Genomic DNA, 16,886 nt, shown 5'->3' with positions numbered 1-16,886 from the left:
TTTTTGTAATTTACCTCCTGATAGAGTTCATGCCACTTTCGCTGCCTTGGGGCTGTTTTATTGCCTCCTCAGCCACGCCATCCACTCTCCATGTCAAGTGGCTTTGTGGCTCTTAGGTTTAGTGCTCATAACATGGAAATAATAACGTTAACAATAGCTTCATCTACATATGAGCATAAAATGGTGTGCTGAACAAGTGCATACTTGTAAGTACAGTCAAATAACACTATTAGTTAAGCAAACTACTATATTGCTATCTATACATATTATCATATTCATACACATAATTCATATATATACTGCGTAATTATCCTTTATCTGTCATTGATATATGTATATCATATATATGTTATTTTTATAAAATACCAATCTTTACCAGTATATATATATATATATATATATATATATATATATATAATATATAAATATATTTATATATATATAATATATATTTATATTATATATATTTATTTTATATATATATATATATATATATATATATATATATATAAACACATATATATATTGAACAATACAATACACTGTGTATATATATATATATATATATATATATATATATATATATATATATATATATATATATATATATATATATACGTAATTATCCTTTATCTGTCATTGATATATGTATATCATATATATGTTATTTTTATAAAATACCAATCTTTACCAGTATATATATATATATATATATATATATATATATATATATATATATATATATATATATATATATATATAATATATAAATATATTTATATATATATAATATATATTTATATTATATATATTTATTTTATATATATATATATATATATATATATATAAACACATATATATATATTGAACAATACAATACACTGTGTATATATATATATATATATATATATATATATATATATATCAGTCTTTATATATATATATATATATATATATATATATATATATATATATATATATATATATATATATATATATATAAACATTGTGACCCTGCACCACATAAACACACACTCATATAACGCCAACGTTATTAATAGCAATTACAGTAGGTAATATTAACCGCTGGTCATAAACGGGTAGTAAGCTAAATAAAATGGTAATTGATTCAACATTTTTATAACTACTAACTTGAACTACCGTGATTGCTTGGATGTATTTACATGATGAATTGTTTTTATTTTGATTATATTTTATGAATATGTGACTGCTAATAGGCCTGCCCACTTGAATCTCTTTCTCATGGTAAAGGCTCAGATAAATAGTAACATATATGGTTAAAATATTTAAATTAGTATTTAAATAAATAATTACGTTTTATTAAATAAGATATCTTTCTAAAAATGTGTTTATTATTTCAAGTGTTTATGATTATCAAATCTTAAATACTTTGTGGATAAGGCCTACATGTCCATGTTATTTTATATACAGTCTATTTTTCACAGATTTTACTGTAAGGAAACATGACAAAAATAATCATCCATTATGGTAGAATTAACACATTACCAAAATTGGGTTGTTTTCAATCATCCCAGCACTTTTTAGTTGACAGTAAAATAGGCGATGTTCACACTCCGGTACAGTGGATGTCAGTAATGCTACGAGCTGGCTTCTCACCCGTCATTACAACACACGAAGAAGTCGAGGAGGTAGAATAACAAGAAGAAGAAGAAGAAGAAGAAGAAGAAGAAGAGAAGTACCTCGCGTTTGTTTATATTCTGACCATCTGACAGTTTATTAGTTACCGATTGAGGGGATATCTAATACTTCATGTCAGAATTGTGTATGAGGTAAGATAGATATGCCTTTTAGTTACGTATAGCACTTAACCACGTTAACGTTACAGCTCAGAGTATGAAGAGTAATCATTTGGATTGCGCGCTAACGCTAGCGTACGTTATCGGATGCTAGCTAAAACTGTTCCTTTATCCCTGCTTTACCAGGCTAGCGTCAGGAACATCTATGCACACACCGGGGTGTTTAATGCAATTAGTCAGAGGTGGAATGTAACTACAAATTAACTCAAGTACTGTAATTAAGTACAATTTTGGGGTACTTGTACTCTACTTCTGTCTTTTCTTTTCATGCCACTTTCTACTTCTACTCATCTACATGACATAGGGAACTGTACTCCACTACATTAATCCGACAGCTTTGATGTTAGTTGCTTGTTCATTTATAATGTATGATTTGAAAAACTTTTCATGATTCCAACTTTTCAAATGTGAAGATTTACTGAATTTATTTTATTTTTTCTAATCATATAAGTTTGTACTGTTGGTTGGACAAAACAAACATTGTTGGGTAATTGTGACGGAATCTCACACCATTTTCAGACTTTTTACAATCCAAACAATTGATCAATTAACTAATAATCAGTAGATTCATTTATTCATAATAAATTATTAATTAGTTGCAGTCCTTTTATACCAAATAACAAATAAAAATGTGCTCCACCTCAACCAACTACAACAAGAAAATCCTGCTTTTACATTAATACATGAGTAATAATAATCAAATGATATAGCAGTTTTTATATGTTATATAGTATGTAATAGTTATAGTCACAAGGAACATTTTTCTGCATTGAGTACTTTTACTTTTAATACTTTAAGTACATTTGGGGATTATACTTGCATACCTTAACTTAACCTTGACATGCTATGTCATTTAGTCCCACACAACTTGGCTGGTACAATAGACATCTGAACTGAAGATATGATCATGTTTAATTATGTGTTAATATATTTGTGAAACTACAGGGATGGATCCTGATCACTTTTTTCAAACACTGCTTCGCAACGGTGATCATGATGGCGTTGATGTCACCTCCTGGCTGTCAGTGTGTCCCAGAGGTATCTGGAAAGTCCAGCAAAAGCAAACACACGAAGGCTTTCAACAGAATGTTTCTAATTCTGGAGATGATGCATGTATGATGCTTTTCTATTACTTTCTTCCTAAATATAAATGATCCATCTTCAGTCTAGTAATCTAGCCTAAATAATGTCTCTTTGTCTCTTCTAGCATGTTCATCCAGTTATCGTCCGAGGTTGGGTTCACTGTGTCGAGTCCGAGTGCGGCTCAAATCTAACATGGATGCAGCAGAGAGTTTAGTGTCTGAAAAGGGTGATGAGAAGCTGTCAGTCCAGCCTGACCAATCAGTGACTGAGGTTACAGAAGCCACGGCCTTCCCAAGGTGTCGGGACTCTTTGCTGCAGGTCCCACTGGGTGACTGGACAACACTGAGGCTCGGCGAGGGTCAGTGCGATATCACAGAAGCATGTGTTGAGTGGATGAGAGTGGGAGAGAAATGTGAGGTAAGAGTGAAGAGAAGACTGGAATAATAATTCAATAAGTCAATTTTTGGTTACACAAATTCTTTGTAAAATGTTAGTACAAACTAACAGAAATCCAACACCGTGATCATTATTGGTCCTGCCAGATGATGCTATCAAGTGCCTGAAAATGAAATATTGGGACTCTAATATTTTGATGTGTGAAACAAAAGTTACTTTGAAAACTTTAGGACTATATGTCACCTTTTTTTACTTGTATGCACTCAACATTTTCAGTAAACTATTTTGTTATTGATATAAAAATGCTATTCAAGGGCATTGAAAACTGTCTGAATACGGGAAAATTAAGCTTGTGATTGTCAATTTACAGCAAAGGTTGGGATGTGAATCAAAGCCTAAAAAGAAGGCTTAAAAAGGGTGAATCCAACTTGAACGTTTTGCATGTTTTAAATGTCAATTTTTTGCCAGTTCCCCTGGCCATAATTGTTGAATATGGATTGCAGGATTAAGAGTCACACATAATATTTTGAACGTGTGAAAAGTATACAGCCAGTCTGATCATCTTGTTTTTGATTCTCAGATACTGATTTATCCTGTGGGAACAGATGTCTCTGTTCCCCTTCCTGCTGAGGAAAACCTGCCTTTATGTGCTACAGTTGAACTCAAAGCTTTCACACCAGGCAAGGAATCCTGGGAGATGTCACCTGGTGAAAAGTGGCAGTGGGTGAAGTCACACAAAGAGAGAGGTGGAGCGAGATTCAGGAGTGGGGATGTGTGGGGAGCAGCGGACAGCTACAGCCGGGCCCTCAAACTTCTCATCACTCTCCATGGGCATGTTGGAGAGGTGGAGAGGAAAGGACAAGAGCAAGAAGCAGTGGAGCAGAGAGACACAAACACTGGGGATGAAACACAGCAACTTCCTTCAGCTAATGAATTCAAAACCATCAAAGCAGAGCTCCACTCAAACCTGTCCTTGTGCCAGTTCAAACTGCACCAACCAGAGCGGGCTAAAGCCAGCGCAGCTAAAGCTACTCAGCTGGAACCGGGTGGGGCTAAAGCCTGGTACCGGATGGGTCAGGCCTGTCAGATGTTGAATGAGCTGGAGGAGGCCAGGCAGGCATTTAGGAAACTGCTGGAGCTACAGCCAGAATCCCCTGCTGCTTTGAATGCACTTAAAGACATAGCAAGTAGAGAGAAAGAGAACAATGCACAATTGGGACTTAGACTCAGCAAAATGTTCAGCTGAAGATATCCGTAGAATTGAATGTTTCTTCTCATGAATCCCCATTAAATGGTTACAGCCACTGTGTCAGCTCAAAAGTTAAAACTTTTCATCTGTGAATACATGTTTTTTTCTCCCAAATATGTGCTGTTTATGTGTGAGATGCCAGAATATAACATCAAAGTAAAAACTGCATGTTATTTAAGAACAACATGCATGACAACATCTATGAGAGGGATGCATGACGTGGTTTTCTATGTGAGACATACAAGAAATCAGCTCTGAAATGATAAATGTTGTAGTTCTTCAAGAGGACCACAAGGTGTCAAGCGTTGTCAATTAATCCCTCTCAGTTGGTGGTCTGTCTACAATGGTTCACGGGTCCGTTGTGTTGATTAAAAATGCCGAAACCCGGGATCGAACCAGGGACCTTTAGATCTTCAGTCTAACGCTCTCCCAACTGAGCTATTTCGGCATGATATCAGTACTTAAAACATTTGTTTTAATACATACATAGAATAAGAGCGAAATAGATATATTTTTTTAAATGGTCATAGAAATATACACACATGTACAAACTCTTCCATAACACACTATTGTTTACATGCAAACAACTCCTAAAGGGAATTATCCAAGGGCCTCTTTCCAGTCTATTGTTCCAATTCTTCTTTGCATTAAGTCACTTTTGGGCAAGTGATTTATCAATGGGATATTCATAGTTTTTTAATGGACCATATTTGTTATCTAAGTTACATTGGTGTTCTTAGTTGTTTTGAAAAGTCTGCATTGCATTAGCATTTAAATATAAATGTTCATGTTTTTGTTACTGTGCAAGATAAACTCTCAAAGGACCCAACTGTTCGGTGTCATCACAACTGCAATGAGATGAATGAAAAGAAGGCTTGTGAAAGGTAATGTAAATATATTCATAAATGTAAAATATTGTGGTGTAGCAGGAAATGGTGAAGTATGCATTGTTGCAAGAAGTGAAAAAAGCACATTCAGTGGTATGAATATTTTAGAAGTGGATGAAACACACTTAGTTTTTTACATGACAAAGGGAGACGCCTACTAAAATAAATCTTGACAGTTAGTTTTTGTTTATTATTATTTTTATTATTATGGGTTTCATGTGAAAGAGGCTCTTTATAAGACATGAGGCAGTTTCCAGCCCATTCATGAAGTTGTGTAAAATGTAAACAAAATGATGAAGGTATTGAGAACAGCTGATTGATTTTGCTCTCTCCCCAAGGTCCTACAAAGCCAAAACAAAATGCAAAGCTTTATTGTTGTATGGACAAGGAGCAAGATGCACTTTTGAATTAAGTTCTTAGTTTACAGGTACAATATGACAATCCATAGATAAAAGATGTCTACTGCAACAAACAGAAAAATAACCATAGATGAATAATTTATTTTGTCCCATCTTTGAACGTAGTGTATTCACCAACACATATGCCCTCCCCAGTTGTCTTTTCCGTTGTATCTCCTGTTGTAATTGTCCCCCAGTCAGTTCTTCCTGTTGTCAGTTCCTCTTAGACTTTTTGTTGTCAATGTGTGTCTGCGCGGCTGACATCTGTCTCCATGCATCCACAATGAGCGCCAGCGGTATGATGATCCACAGCACGTTCATGAACACAAAGTAGAACCAGAAGTAGATTGGGTGTCCCAATTCACTGTGAGCATAACCATCTCTGTGCTCCGTGTAGAAGTAAAGCACTGCTCCATACAGCTGACCTGGAGTCAGATTATTCAAAGAGACATGTAAATATGACAAATAACAACTAATTAGATTCTTAGAATTTGCTTACAGGTCATGTGACAATTCTTGTAGTAATTACAACATCTTACCTAATGAAATAATGAGTTGCAGCACAAATCTGTAGGGCTTGTTAGTTAAGAAGGCAAACACAGCCCAAAAGCTGAAAGGTCCCCATAACCATGCAGTCACAGTCTCCATGCAGACAGTGAAGTTATCCGCTCTAGAAAGATGCAGGGTACAATTAGTTTCAGCTGTTTTCCTTATTTTATATGAAAAAGTTCAACACAGTTTTGTGCAAAGATGAACTCACATTACATATCGACTGTCCCCTTTGGAGTACTCTTTCCCTGTGAGAGAAAAAAATTAAACATATTTACTCTTTGAGATTTCACCATCACAGTGTATACACTTTTCTAAACATGTTTTTCTTATTTGTACTCACACAGCTGTGACAAGAAGCTCTGGTCTCCTGGAATAATATCATAATACAGTGAGAACCATCCCTCAATGACGCCATGGATGAAACCACAAACAGCAAACCAGCACACAGCCAGACGCCTCCATGTCCCCAGCCTGCCAGTTGTCCCTTTTTGACCGCTGATCAGCCAGGTCACAAGCAGAAACACCCCAGACACAGAAAACAGGAACACCAGAATCTCTGACATAGATCGGTCATTGGCCACATAGGTGGGAATCAAAAGGTTCCGTGGCCAGTAGGGATGAAGAACTTCAGTTGCTGAGGTGGCATCCATCATCTGTTTCAAGAAAGGATGGTAAACACTCTTCATCCACAGTAGGCTTACACTGTATTGATTCCAACAATGTGATGTTAAAGGGAGACACTTCAGGTGGAAAAGGTAAAAACTAACCATTAGATATCACCATAAAACATCCCTACCTGATTACTTACATTAAGATTTTTTCTTTTTAAATGTTATGTTTAAATATGCAAATGAAGCATTGTCTTATTAGATATGTGCAAATGTGCATACATATCTGGAACAGAAATCTAAACATTGGATAAAGCCAAGTTCAAAATTCTTGTTTCATTTTGTTGACATATTAAGAGTCAAAGGTTTTTACAGAGGAACTTTTGGATATCTCTTTGAAACACTCCATAAATAAGAAAACACTGCTATAAACAGCCATTGGATTAAAACAATACATGTGCTGCATGTTTGTGATATATGAATAAATCTATCCGTAAAAACCTTCAGAAAATAATAGACAGGAATGAAAATTATTTTTTTTATTTAGGAGAAATCCACAGATGCAAATAGATAAAGTTTAGTTAAATAAACACCTAAATGTGTATGTATGATGCTTTCTTTCAACTAGTCTGAAAGAAGACTGGTTTGGAAGCAAAGAAGCCAAAACTATGAAAATTCACCATTTTATGAAAAAACGATATTTAATTAATGAATGAGCACTCTCAGCATTATATTACACTGCACATACACTGAGTCTTTAACACAAGTCATGTATCACACATTTACAAACTAAGTAATTAGAGGTATGGTTTTATTGAAAGATATTAATATCAGACATGTGTATTTTGCCCTTACCAGTAATGTTACAAAAATGGGTGTCCAGCAGCACAAGGAATAACTTCTGAATCGAATAAAGAGTATTGTAAAAATTCAAAAATATGAATGTCTTGGAGATCCAATAGTCCAAAGCTGTCTAACTACATGGCCTATCAATGCTTAGAGAACTCAAACGCGGAACTCACTAGTGCAGGGGGCGGTTATTTGTGATTACAAAGACCAATCAGAAGACAGTATGCATAGAGCTAGCAGCACATGTGATCAGCTGGCCCGTTGATTGGCTCTTCACCTCGGAACATAAAGATGATCGTTGGCAACCACCAATGAAAATGTGTCTCTTACTCCAAATACAGTCCCCTCTCCTCACTGACAAAGTTATACAACTATTTCAACAGTTGGGGATGGGTGGATTGCACTTGAAAAGGAATGCTTTTACAATAAACTATTCCTGGCAAATATGTTTCATTTTGACGTGGATGTACGAGACTATAAATGAAATTAAAATATATGAGATTCAGATTACTGAAGATTAATGAGACAAATAATATCAATGAAGGACAAGAATACGTTATATTTAAATTGCTTAAAAGGCCTGAAAACATAATCAACTCGTCCCCTAACCAAAATACAGATACACAAAATTAACAAATGTATGTAAGATATGTAAGAATATCAAAGGCTACACTGATTAATTAAGTTATGTACACTTCCTCACTGACATTATTACGCAAAACCTTAGTGTTTTCGTATCCTTTTTGAGGAATATGAACATAAAAGTTGTCCCCTCAAGCCGTGTCAGGGTATTAACCCTGCCGTGACCCGGATTCGAACCGGGGTTGCTGCGGCCACAACGCAGAGTACTAACCACTATACGATCACGGCGAGCTACTGAGAGTCATGCTACCACCGTGTTCAGTGGGCTTTATGAAGTTGTCCGAAATGGATGTTTTTGGGCACAGGGTACTACCGTTTCAACCAGCGCTTCAGATTCCCCGGGACCTCTAACTGTGGATTTCATGTTTTATACCCATGCCTCTAACTAACAACCACAAATACAGTAGCTAGGTGATTTTGTTAACAAGCTAACGGATCTGCTAACGTACATCCGTGACGTAGGTGGTATTATTTTTATTTAAAGAACCGTTCTTTTCTATAACTTACTTCACTATAAATCGAAATATTTAGCCATTTCTAACACTAGGCAGACTTTTCACAATATGTAACGTTACCTGTGTAATGTTAAACCTTAAATTAGCTAACGTCAAGTTGCATGAAACGTTTATTTTAACGTTAGCAAAGCTAGCTAACTGTTAAATTAAGTGCATACAATAATGTATTACTGCCAGTGGTGGAATGTAGCTAACGTTAGCTTAACTAAATAGCTATTTATTCTGTGTTACTCCACAGATGGCAGCAATCGTAACTCCAACCGTTTAAAAATATTAGTGTCCTTATAATGTTCTATCGGTCCCATATGGTCTAGCGGTTAGGATTCCTGGTTTTCACCCAGGCGGCCCGGGTTCGACTCCCGGTATGGGAACATCCCTTTTGTCTAATATAGAATATACTTTTAAGAATGAAGATTATAAGAGCTAATTTATCGTGTATGTTATTTAACAGATATACCATACAAAGTTGGGTTTGTTACACCTTAATAACTGTAATACTGATGAGTTCGTCCTGCAATGGGTATAATTCACGTATCATTCCCTTGCTTTCTCAATGGGTATTATTTTAAGTACACGTGGTCTTAATCACGTGACACCATGTGTCACATGATGTTAGACATATACGGAAGCAGTAATCGTCTTTTCTACGCTTAATGGGTAAATGCCAATGCAGTTGTTTTAACGTTGAATGGCTGATTTCTAGTCGAAACGACGGCGGTACAGATTGTATGAGAAAGTACTTGAGATAGTAACGTGCTAAAAGTCGACATGGGGATATCGGAATTGGAGGAATCTTCTCTATTGCTGGACGAAAAGCTTATGCGTTTCATGGACCAGCTGGAGTTACTGGAAGAGAAACGAGCCGCTCTCAACTCCCTCATAGAGCAGGTAGCACATAGAATCAAATAGCTCTATTCCAAATATTTTTTATTTTAAACCTTTATAGGTTATGCAGTTTTGATCTTGTGAAGGTTGTGTGTTGTGTATTCTTCACCAATTGATTATTTTGGATAGGGTTGACATTTTTATATAGAAGTGATATTGAAGTCAGCACATTATAAATATCTACATATAAATCAAATCCACTGAATGTAATATTACAGACGTATAAAAGTACGAATAATGTTCACATGTTTTTTTCATAAAAATCTATGACATGGATTGACCCAACTAAAAATAAATGGGTACCGTTGAAAGTACCTGATTGTTGACTGTCAGTTTAGGCTCTGGGAAATGTTGATGGGAATATTTCACTGATTATTGGAAACAAAAGCATCAGAATAATAGATGCTGAAAATAATTGTTTACTTAAAAGTATACTTATTTTAGAATTCTTACTATAACAACTAATATTAAGCCTGCCTAAGTTGTTTTCAACTGAATGTCTTCATATGTAAGTGCATGTACACATAACCCTCACTTTTCTTTTTGCATATGAAGGTCTTGTATGTTGTGCTGTATCCTCTTCTCCCACTTACTATTTAGTTACCATTTCGTGTTCCCCACAGGGATGGTTTTCCATGTCCAAGGCACGATATTCCATGGGAAACAAATGCGTCTCTGCTCTTCAGTATGCCAGTGAAATAGAGCCCCTGGTCTATGTTCATGCTAGGTGAGGAATAAGACATGAAAAGATAAATTGGTGTTCACTGGAGTTGGAAGGACTGTCAATATTTATGCCTTGGATTCATGTGTTACAGAACACTGGACACGGGTGATGTGGATTTCTGCACAGAAAGGGTCAAACAAAAGTGTGGTAATGAGGATGGAAAAGATGCTAAGTCAATAGAGGATATTGGCCCTCAAGAAAAAGGTGAGTCTGCCATAGTCCATGTGGTGAAAGAAAATGAATGTTGTTTACATTTACCAAAAACAAATACATTTTTGATTTAATAAATGATGCTGTTTTATAGGTGTCAGGAGAAGAATCAAACCAAAAAAGCATATCACTGAGGAAGAGGCAAGTGAAGAAGCAAGCTGTGAGAAAGCTCCTGAAGTAACTCCAGTAAGAAAACATGACCCAAATCCTCAGCAAGATCCACTGAAATGGTTTGGGATTCTTGTGCCACAAACTCTGAAACAAGCACAGTCATCATTCAAGCAAGGTATGATGTTACATTTCCAAAAGAGTCTGATTTAAAATAGTCAAACATTTGCACATTGTGATTAATGTGGGATATAGCCAAAATTAGGTCATCATTTTGATTGTACGTACCAGATACTGCTATGGAAAGATATAATTTTCTTTCTTACCACACAATGTAAACCTGTGGAGTATTTACAAAAATGCTACAAAGAAGTAAAACACGGGCAAATTGTGATACACATTCTGCAATTACAAAACATGTTGCAAATACAGAAAACACAACCATATACAGATGCACACCTAGTGTTAACCTTACTAGCCTCGTAATTCAAATGAAAGGACAAAATACAAACAATTCACTAATTTCACTGGGATACAGGCCAACCTAGCTTATATTTGCAGCATCTTTTGATATGCTCTATAATATAGTATGTGTTATCACATTGGTGAAGATGCTTCATCTGTTCTCCTTTTTTTCTGTCATATTACAGTAGTAGAGCTGTCAGCTGAGATTGCAACCCTTCAGACTGCAGTTTTGAACAGCAGACAGGAGCTGAAGCACAGCATGAAAGACAAACACATTCTCCAGGAGGAATCCTCAGCAGCCCAGTTGGACAACAGAGCAGACTAAATAACTCTGTTGAGTCAAAGCAGGAGATGATCTGAGAAGAGCGTGTGGCCACAGATAGTGACAGGTTGGAATCGGTAGATTTCGCTTCAGGGACAATTTAACTCAACAGTGATCCTCTCGGTGGATTTTGAAGAGGGGATTACAGATTATTCTGTAATGACTAAACCGTGGTAGATTTTGTGAGTTCTTGTGTGTTTTTGACTGATGTGTTAGTGAATTCTGTCTTTTAGGATTTCTGTGTTGTACACTGTAAAAGTAATGGTTAAATATAAAGAGAACTTGTTTGAATCTTTCAATAAATGTTTTCTGATAAGGCACTCTTTCTAAAGGATTTATAAATTGTAAAAGCTTTTACTAATAATTTATAGATCACTTATAAGAACCAAATGTAGGTTGCCAGGTTTTAACAAGTGCAAAAATATTTTTATTTAGTAAAAATGCAGTTATACATTTTTGGGAATCCATTAATAAATAATGAATGCTAAATAAATTGTTAATAAATATACTGTGGTCCAGATCCTCTGCAGCCATGTTCCAGAATGTAAATAGTCAAACATATTTATTAGCATATCAATAGTTTTAATAATACTGATTCAATATATTTTAAATGCTTATGTTTACTTGTTTCTGCCTATTAATTACACGCCTCTCTGTTTGTTTTTATTGTTTAAAGCACTTTGCTATATTTGGTCTAAAAAGTGATGAGAAAAAAAAACACTTCTTATACGATCTACCTTTTTTTAAACAACCTGGCAACCCAGACGTTCTATTAAATACAAAATAAAAATAGTTTTTTAATTTAACTAAGCACGCTTTTTTATTTATTATTTACTATTTTAATTTTATTATAACAGAAATCCATTCTTCATTTAAAATCTTATGACAAGTATTTTATCAGAGGAAAACTGCCTGATCTTGACTGGGGACAGCCCAACATTTCCGGGAACTGCCGAAACGGGAAACGAGACTCCCGTTTATTGTGTGTACTTCCTGCTCCAATCATAATACTGTCTATATGCTTCCATCAAACACAACGATCTGCCTCCCCTTCACTTGCGTCCTAACGACTGACGGGAGCGCAGAAACAACGGATGTAGCTTCACTATTATATTATTGATGTTTCCGGACATCCACAGTAGCCCGTGTAGCCAGATTGTGGACGATTTCGGGGGTGCAAGCGACAAAACTCCCGCCTGGAATTACATTGTCTTTTGTCTGCGCAGCTGGCATTAACATTTTTTTGATGTGTGATCAGGGATTGAGAAGTAAACACGCTGGCCTGCGCTCATGATTAGATGCGAGGTGAGATTAATACCTCAGACTCCGATTTTCTTTGATCGCAAGTTGATTTTAGTCAACTTGAACTGTGGGCTCCAATGGCGTCTATTTCGAAGGTGTCTATTCTGGATTACTTTAATATTGTGTTTGAAGGTGAAAATGGCAAAATCGAGTCCAACTGCAAGGCTTGTGGTACCAGGATCCAGGCGAAGCGGAGTGTCACGTCCAACTTCGTAACGCATCTGAAGGTAATGATTTCAAAATAAAATGTTTAATTCTCAGTCTAATCATATTTATAGCGGCATCAGCTGAAACAGCTGACCATACATCATCTATGTATGCCACACAGTGTCAGCTATATAAACCTGACTGTAAAGACAGTCTGTTGCTTCTCTACCCATACTGTATCCTCTTCCACAGATGAACAGGGCAGTATGGTGTGTAGAGACGTCTAAACAGTAACTATTCAACCAGTAACATTGTTGTGCCTCTCTTTGACTCTTTCCCATTTAGCGGAAGCACCAGGCTATGTATGATGACTTTGTGAAAAGGAAGGATATGAAGAGAGAGGGTTACTCTGGTTCCCTGCACAGTTTCACCACAAATGGAGGGAATACCCGCTACACTCACCCCATCATGCCTCGAGGAGGAGGAGGAGGAGGAGGAGGAGGAGGAGGTGCTGGAGGAATGGCAACCCTTGAGGGAGGAGTAGGAGGCTCTGGAGGAGGGTTGACCAAGTTTGATAGACATGACCCACGTCAGGTGTGTATAATTGTCCATCATCGATTGAGATGCGAATGACTGAGCTACTATTTATGAAATCCTAAAAGTGTGGCATACTTTTATTGTGGCATTGTAATGAAATCATTTGAATTTACAGGTTTTTTGTTGTTGTTGTCAACACAGGTTCTGATCTCTGAGGCTATAGCTAAGATGATTGTGCGTGATCTGCAGCCAGTATCCTTAGTGGAAAATCAAGGCTTCAGAGAGCTGCTTCAGCTCCTGGAGCCGCGTTATACTCCTGAGCCCCAGCATTACATCCAGAGCCAGCTGCTCCCAGCCTACGCCTACCAGGCCCAGGTAGCAACCCGTCAGGCCCTGGCCTCAGTGCATGCCCTCAGTCTCAGCCTGGATCTCTGGAGGGGCTTAACTGGAGCCACTTCAGGGTAAGGAGGTAAAATCAACAAAAAACAACGTGATTCCCTCTTGGTTTGATTACCTTGCTGATTAATCTTTCTCTTTCTCTCTCTCTCTCACTCTGTCTCTCTCTCTGTCTCTGTGTGTGTGTGTGTGTGTGTGTGTGTGTGTGTGTGTGTGTGTGTGTGTAGGTACCTTGGTGTCACCTGCCATTTTCTCACATCTGATTGGCAGATGCGTTCAGCACTCCTGGCGTGCCTTCCCCTGACTGGAGGCAGCTCTGGGAATCGCGTGCTTTCAGATTTTGATGAAGTATGTCAATCTCATGGCGTGTCAGGGAGAGCATTTCGTGTGGTTGCGGACCCTTTCCTAGCAACAACAACAACCGTAAAGCCATGTTGTCTTCCTGGTTTTCTGCTTTCACCTCCTCTTACTAACGGGCAAGATGAAGATGATGGAGACGAGTCGGACAATGGCAACAATGTGGAGGAAGAAATCAAGAATGGCCATGGTGACGAAGGAGAGTGGGAGGACTCGTGGGAGCAGGGTCTGGGTGTTTGTCGAGTGGACTGTTTCTCCCGCTCTCTTGAACAGTGTGTCAGAGAGGGGTTACGCTCCTGTCCACAGGTCGCTTCCACACTGGCCAAAGCTGCCTGTTTCTACAACTACATTACCTCTGCTGTCCCTCCTGAGAAACTTAGCCAGGTGTTTGATGGTCCTGGGTTGAGCATGGGGGCACCAGGAACCTCAAGAGACTGGGCGGCTCAACTTAAGGTATGAATACTATACATAGCATAACAAGCCACTTAATACATTGTTTATAATACACCATAATGTGGTTATAAACGGATGTGAAATACAATAATAAACAAAATGTCTGCTACATTAGTGTGTTATAAGCCTTTTTAGTTGTTTATATACTGCTTATAAATTACAAAAAGGGAGGTTATTATTAAGTGGTATCAGTATGCAGTAACATTCATTTCATAGCCTGTTTATGTAGCTGTTTAAGCAACATTTATATTACACTACAGAGAAATGCTATGTTTTCTGTAATGACAAAATCAAGAGTGTGTGTTTTCATAGTTTTTAAACGGTATAGTTGTTTTGTTTAATTGTTTTTGCAGGTAGTGCGGCGGCTGCTGGACTCCATGGAGTTCCTGGAGGAGGTGAGCGGTCCGGGGGAGCTGGCGCTGGGTGTTTCAGAGAGAGCCCTGCTGAGGGAGCTCACCGACACTTTGGAGCCCTTCACCGAGGCCTGGGACATGGTGCAAGGGGATAGACGGGCAGACAGACAGATGGACAGACATGTGTCCATCAGTCTGGCTGTGCCATGTGTTCTGGGCCTTCGTAAGCATCTCTCTGAGACGTCAACGCCACACTGCCCCTCTCTTCTGGTGGGCCTCAGCCAGGCTATAGAGCGTCGGCTGGCCCCTGTCCTGGAGGATCCCCTCTACATAACTGCCACCACCCTGGACCCCCAGTTCAAGCTCACTTGGAGCAGCAACCCTGACTGGCACAGACAAGTTCTCATAGAGGAGTTGTCCAAACATTCAACGGCCTCCAGCCCCATAGATCCCAACACAGACCTACATCCTCAATCCCTGACCCCTCCTGCCCCGGCTCCATCACCGGTCTCATCGCTTTCTCGGCCCTGTAAGCTGTTCTCTTTCATCAAGCAGAGACCCACAACACAGGCCAAGAGCCTAGAGCAGGAGTTGGCCGTCTACCTACGAGAGGAACCCACAGATGAGGAGGCTTTGCATTTCTGGCGGCGTAAAGCTATTGACTTTCCTCTGCTTGCCCAGGTGGCCAAGAGGGCGTTTACCATACCTGCTTGTGGCACTGTAGTCGAGAGCATTTTCACTACTGCTGGGCGCTGCCTGCGACCAGAGTCAGGCCGCGTCTTACCAAAGAACCTGGAGACGCTCATCTACCTCAAAGCAAACTACAGATTATTATGGACTTAAAGCTAGTCAAGCATTTCTTTTACATAAATAGCAACTGAAGGCTTTATACCTGCAGTAAAGTTACTCTTGGATTATAACCTGAGAAAACTGAGCATGCATCATACTACACATCATTTGATATGAGATGGAATTAATTACCCAGAATTTCAGACTCGAGGCTCAGTTTCCCTTTTCAAGAAGGGTTTTCAGACTGCAGTAGGTGTGGATTGCTGTCTGTTTACTATTTATCCTGCATACGGACTCCCACACCACATGCTGCGGCCGAGCGGACTAGAAGCGGATCAATACTAAAGCAATTACTTTGACATTATTTTGCCTGGTCAGGATCTTCAGACATCCGCAAGACCACAAAGCCCTCACTGTCTAACCTTTCAAACCCTAAACATAGCTGGCCGTCTGTGCACTGACATACCAACAATAACCAAATGGTCAATTATTGTATACTGTAGCATCTTTTCTTTCATTGATATACAATAACCCTATAGGTTATGTCTACTTCATTTGATGTTGTTTTTGAAGGAAGGCATCGGGTGCTAAACAAAATGTCAGTGCATCATCCACTTGTTCTTTTCTCTCTGTATGTATGCCTCATTACTAGGACAGTAAAATAAACGATTCGCTTCCCAATGCAGAGCTGTGTGCATTTTGCAGATGTGAGTCTTTTTTTTGCTTTATATATCACTTTTTTTTTTTTCACCCTAATACATTTGTATTTCTCTCTGCCACTCCTTTATAACTCCACATGCGCTCTGTCAGAGTAGAGGTCA

General features: G+C 38.0%; 4 protein-coding genes and 3 non-coding genes across 8 annotated transcripts; 4 read left to right on the top strand and 3 right to left on the bottom strand.

Moving 5' to 3' along the window:
• Positions 1-1,614: 1,614 nt before the first annotated feature.
• fkbpl (FKBP prolyl isomerase like) lies at positions 1,615-4,649 on the top strand. Its single transcript, XM_029435553.1, has 4 exons — positions 1,615-1,811; positions 2,784-2,951; positions 3,046-3,338; positions 3,898-4,649. Exons 2-4 carry the CDS (start codon positions 2,786-2,788, stop codon positions 4,561-4,563), a joined length of 1,125 nt encoding a protein of 374 aa, XP_029291413.1. The 5' UTR covers positions 1,615-1,811; positions 2,784-2,785; the 3' UTR covers positions 4,564-4,649.
• Positions 4,650-4,941: 292 nt separating this feature from the next.
• Positions 4,942-5,014, bottom strand: trnaf-gaa (transfer RNA phenylalanine (anticodon GAA)). Its single transcript has one exon. It is a non-coding gene; the product is annotated as a tRNA-Phe (tRNA).
• A 619-nt stretch (positions 5,015-5,633) lies between these two features.
• ebp (EBP cholestenol delta-isomerase) lies at positions 5,634-8,012 on the bottom strand. The gene is made up of 5 exons (XM_029435567.1): positions 7,867-8,012; positions 6,744-7,056; positions 6,612-6,648; positions 6,391-6,521; positions 5,634-6,276 (listed from the first exon to the last, which is right to left on the bottom strand). Exons 2-5 carry the CDS (start codon positions 7,054-7,056, stop codon positions 6,065-6,067), a joined length of 693 nt encoding a protein of 230 aa, XP_029291427.1. The 5' UTR covers positions 7,867-8,012; the 3' UTR covers positions 5,634-6,064.
• Positions 8,013-8,658: 646 nt separating this feature from the next.
• trnah-gug (transfer RNA histidin (anticodon GUG)) lies at positions 8,659-8,730 on the bottom strand. The gene has a single exon. It is a non-coding gene; the product is annotated as a tRNA-His (tRNA).
• A 408-nt stretch (positions 8,731-9,138) lies between these two features.
• On the top strand, positions 9,139-12,051 carry vma22 (vacuolar ATPase assembly factor VMA22). The gene is made up of 5 exons (XM_029435569.1): positions 9,139-9,905; positions 10,526-10,629; positions 10,718-10,830; positions 10,931-11,122; positions 11,595-12,051. Exons 1-5 carry the CDS (start codon positions 9,786-9,788, stop codon positions 11,732-11,734), a joined length of 669 nt encoding a protein of 222 aa, XP_029291429.1. The 5' UTR covers positions 9,139-9,785; the 3' UTR covers positions 11,735-12,051.
• On the top strand, positions 9,317-9,388 carry trnae-uuc (transfer RNA glutamic acid (anticodon UUC)). The gene has a single exon. It is a non-coding gene; the product is annotated as a tRNA-Glu (tRNA).
• A 152-nt stretch (positions 12,052-12,203) lies between the features above and the next one.
• Positions 12,204-16,769, top strand: LOC115010764 (zinc finger BED domain-containing protein 4). Of its 2 annotated transcripts, XM_029435529.1 has the most exons (6): positions 12,204-13,036; positions 13,166-13,260; positions 13,526-13,774; positions 13,919-14,178; positions 14,341-14,923; positions 15,277-16,769. In XM_029435529.1, the coding sequence occupies exons 1-6, from the start codon at positions 13,030-13,032 to the stop codon at positions 16,117-16,119; spliced, it is 2,037 nt and encodes a 678-aa protein (XP_029291389.1). In that variant the 5' UTR covers positions 12,204-13,029; the 3' UTR covers positions 16,120-16,769. The 2 variants fall into 2 exon arrangements, with proteins under 2 accessions (XP_029291389.1, XP_029291388.1); XM_029435528.1 differs by having other exon boundaries at positions 12,204-13,260.
• Positions 16,770-16,886: the final 117 nt, after the last annotated feature.

The sequence above is a fragment of the Cottoperca gobio genome, chromosome 7 (genome assembly GCF_900634415.1).
Source record: "Cottoperca gobio chromosome 7, fCotGob3.1, whole genome shotgun sequence".
In the NCBI taxonomy this organism is placed as follows: Eukaryota; Metazoa; Chordata; class Actinopteri; order Perciformes; family Bovichtidae; genus Cottoperca; species Cottoperca gobio.
Note: the sequence above shows the minus strand (reverse complement) of the source record. Positions and strands in the feature narration are given on the sequence as shown.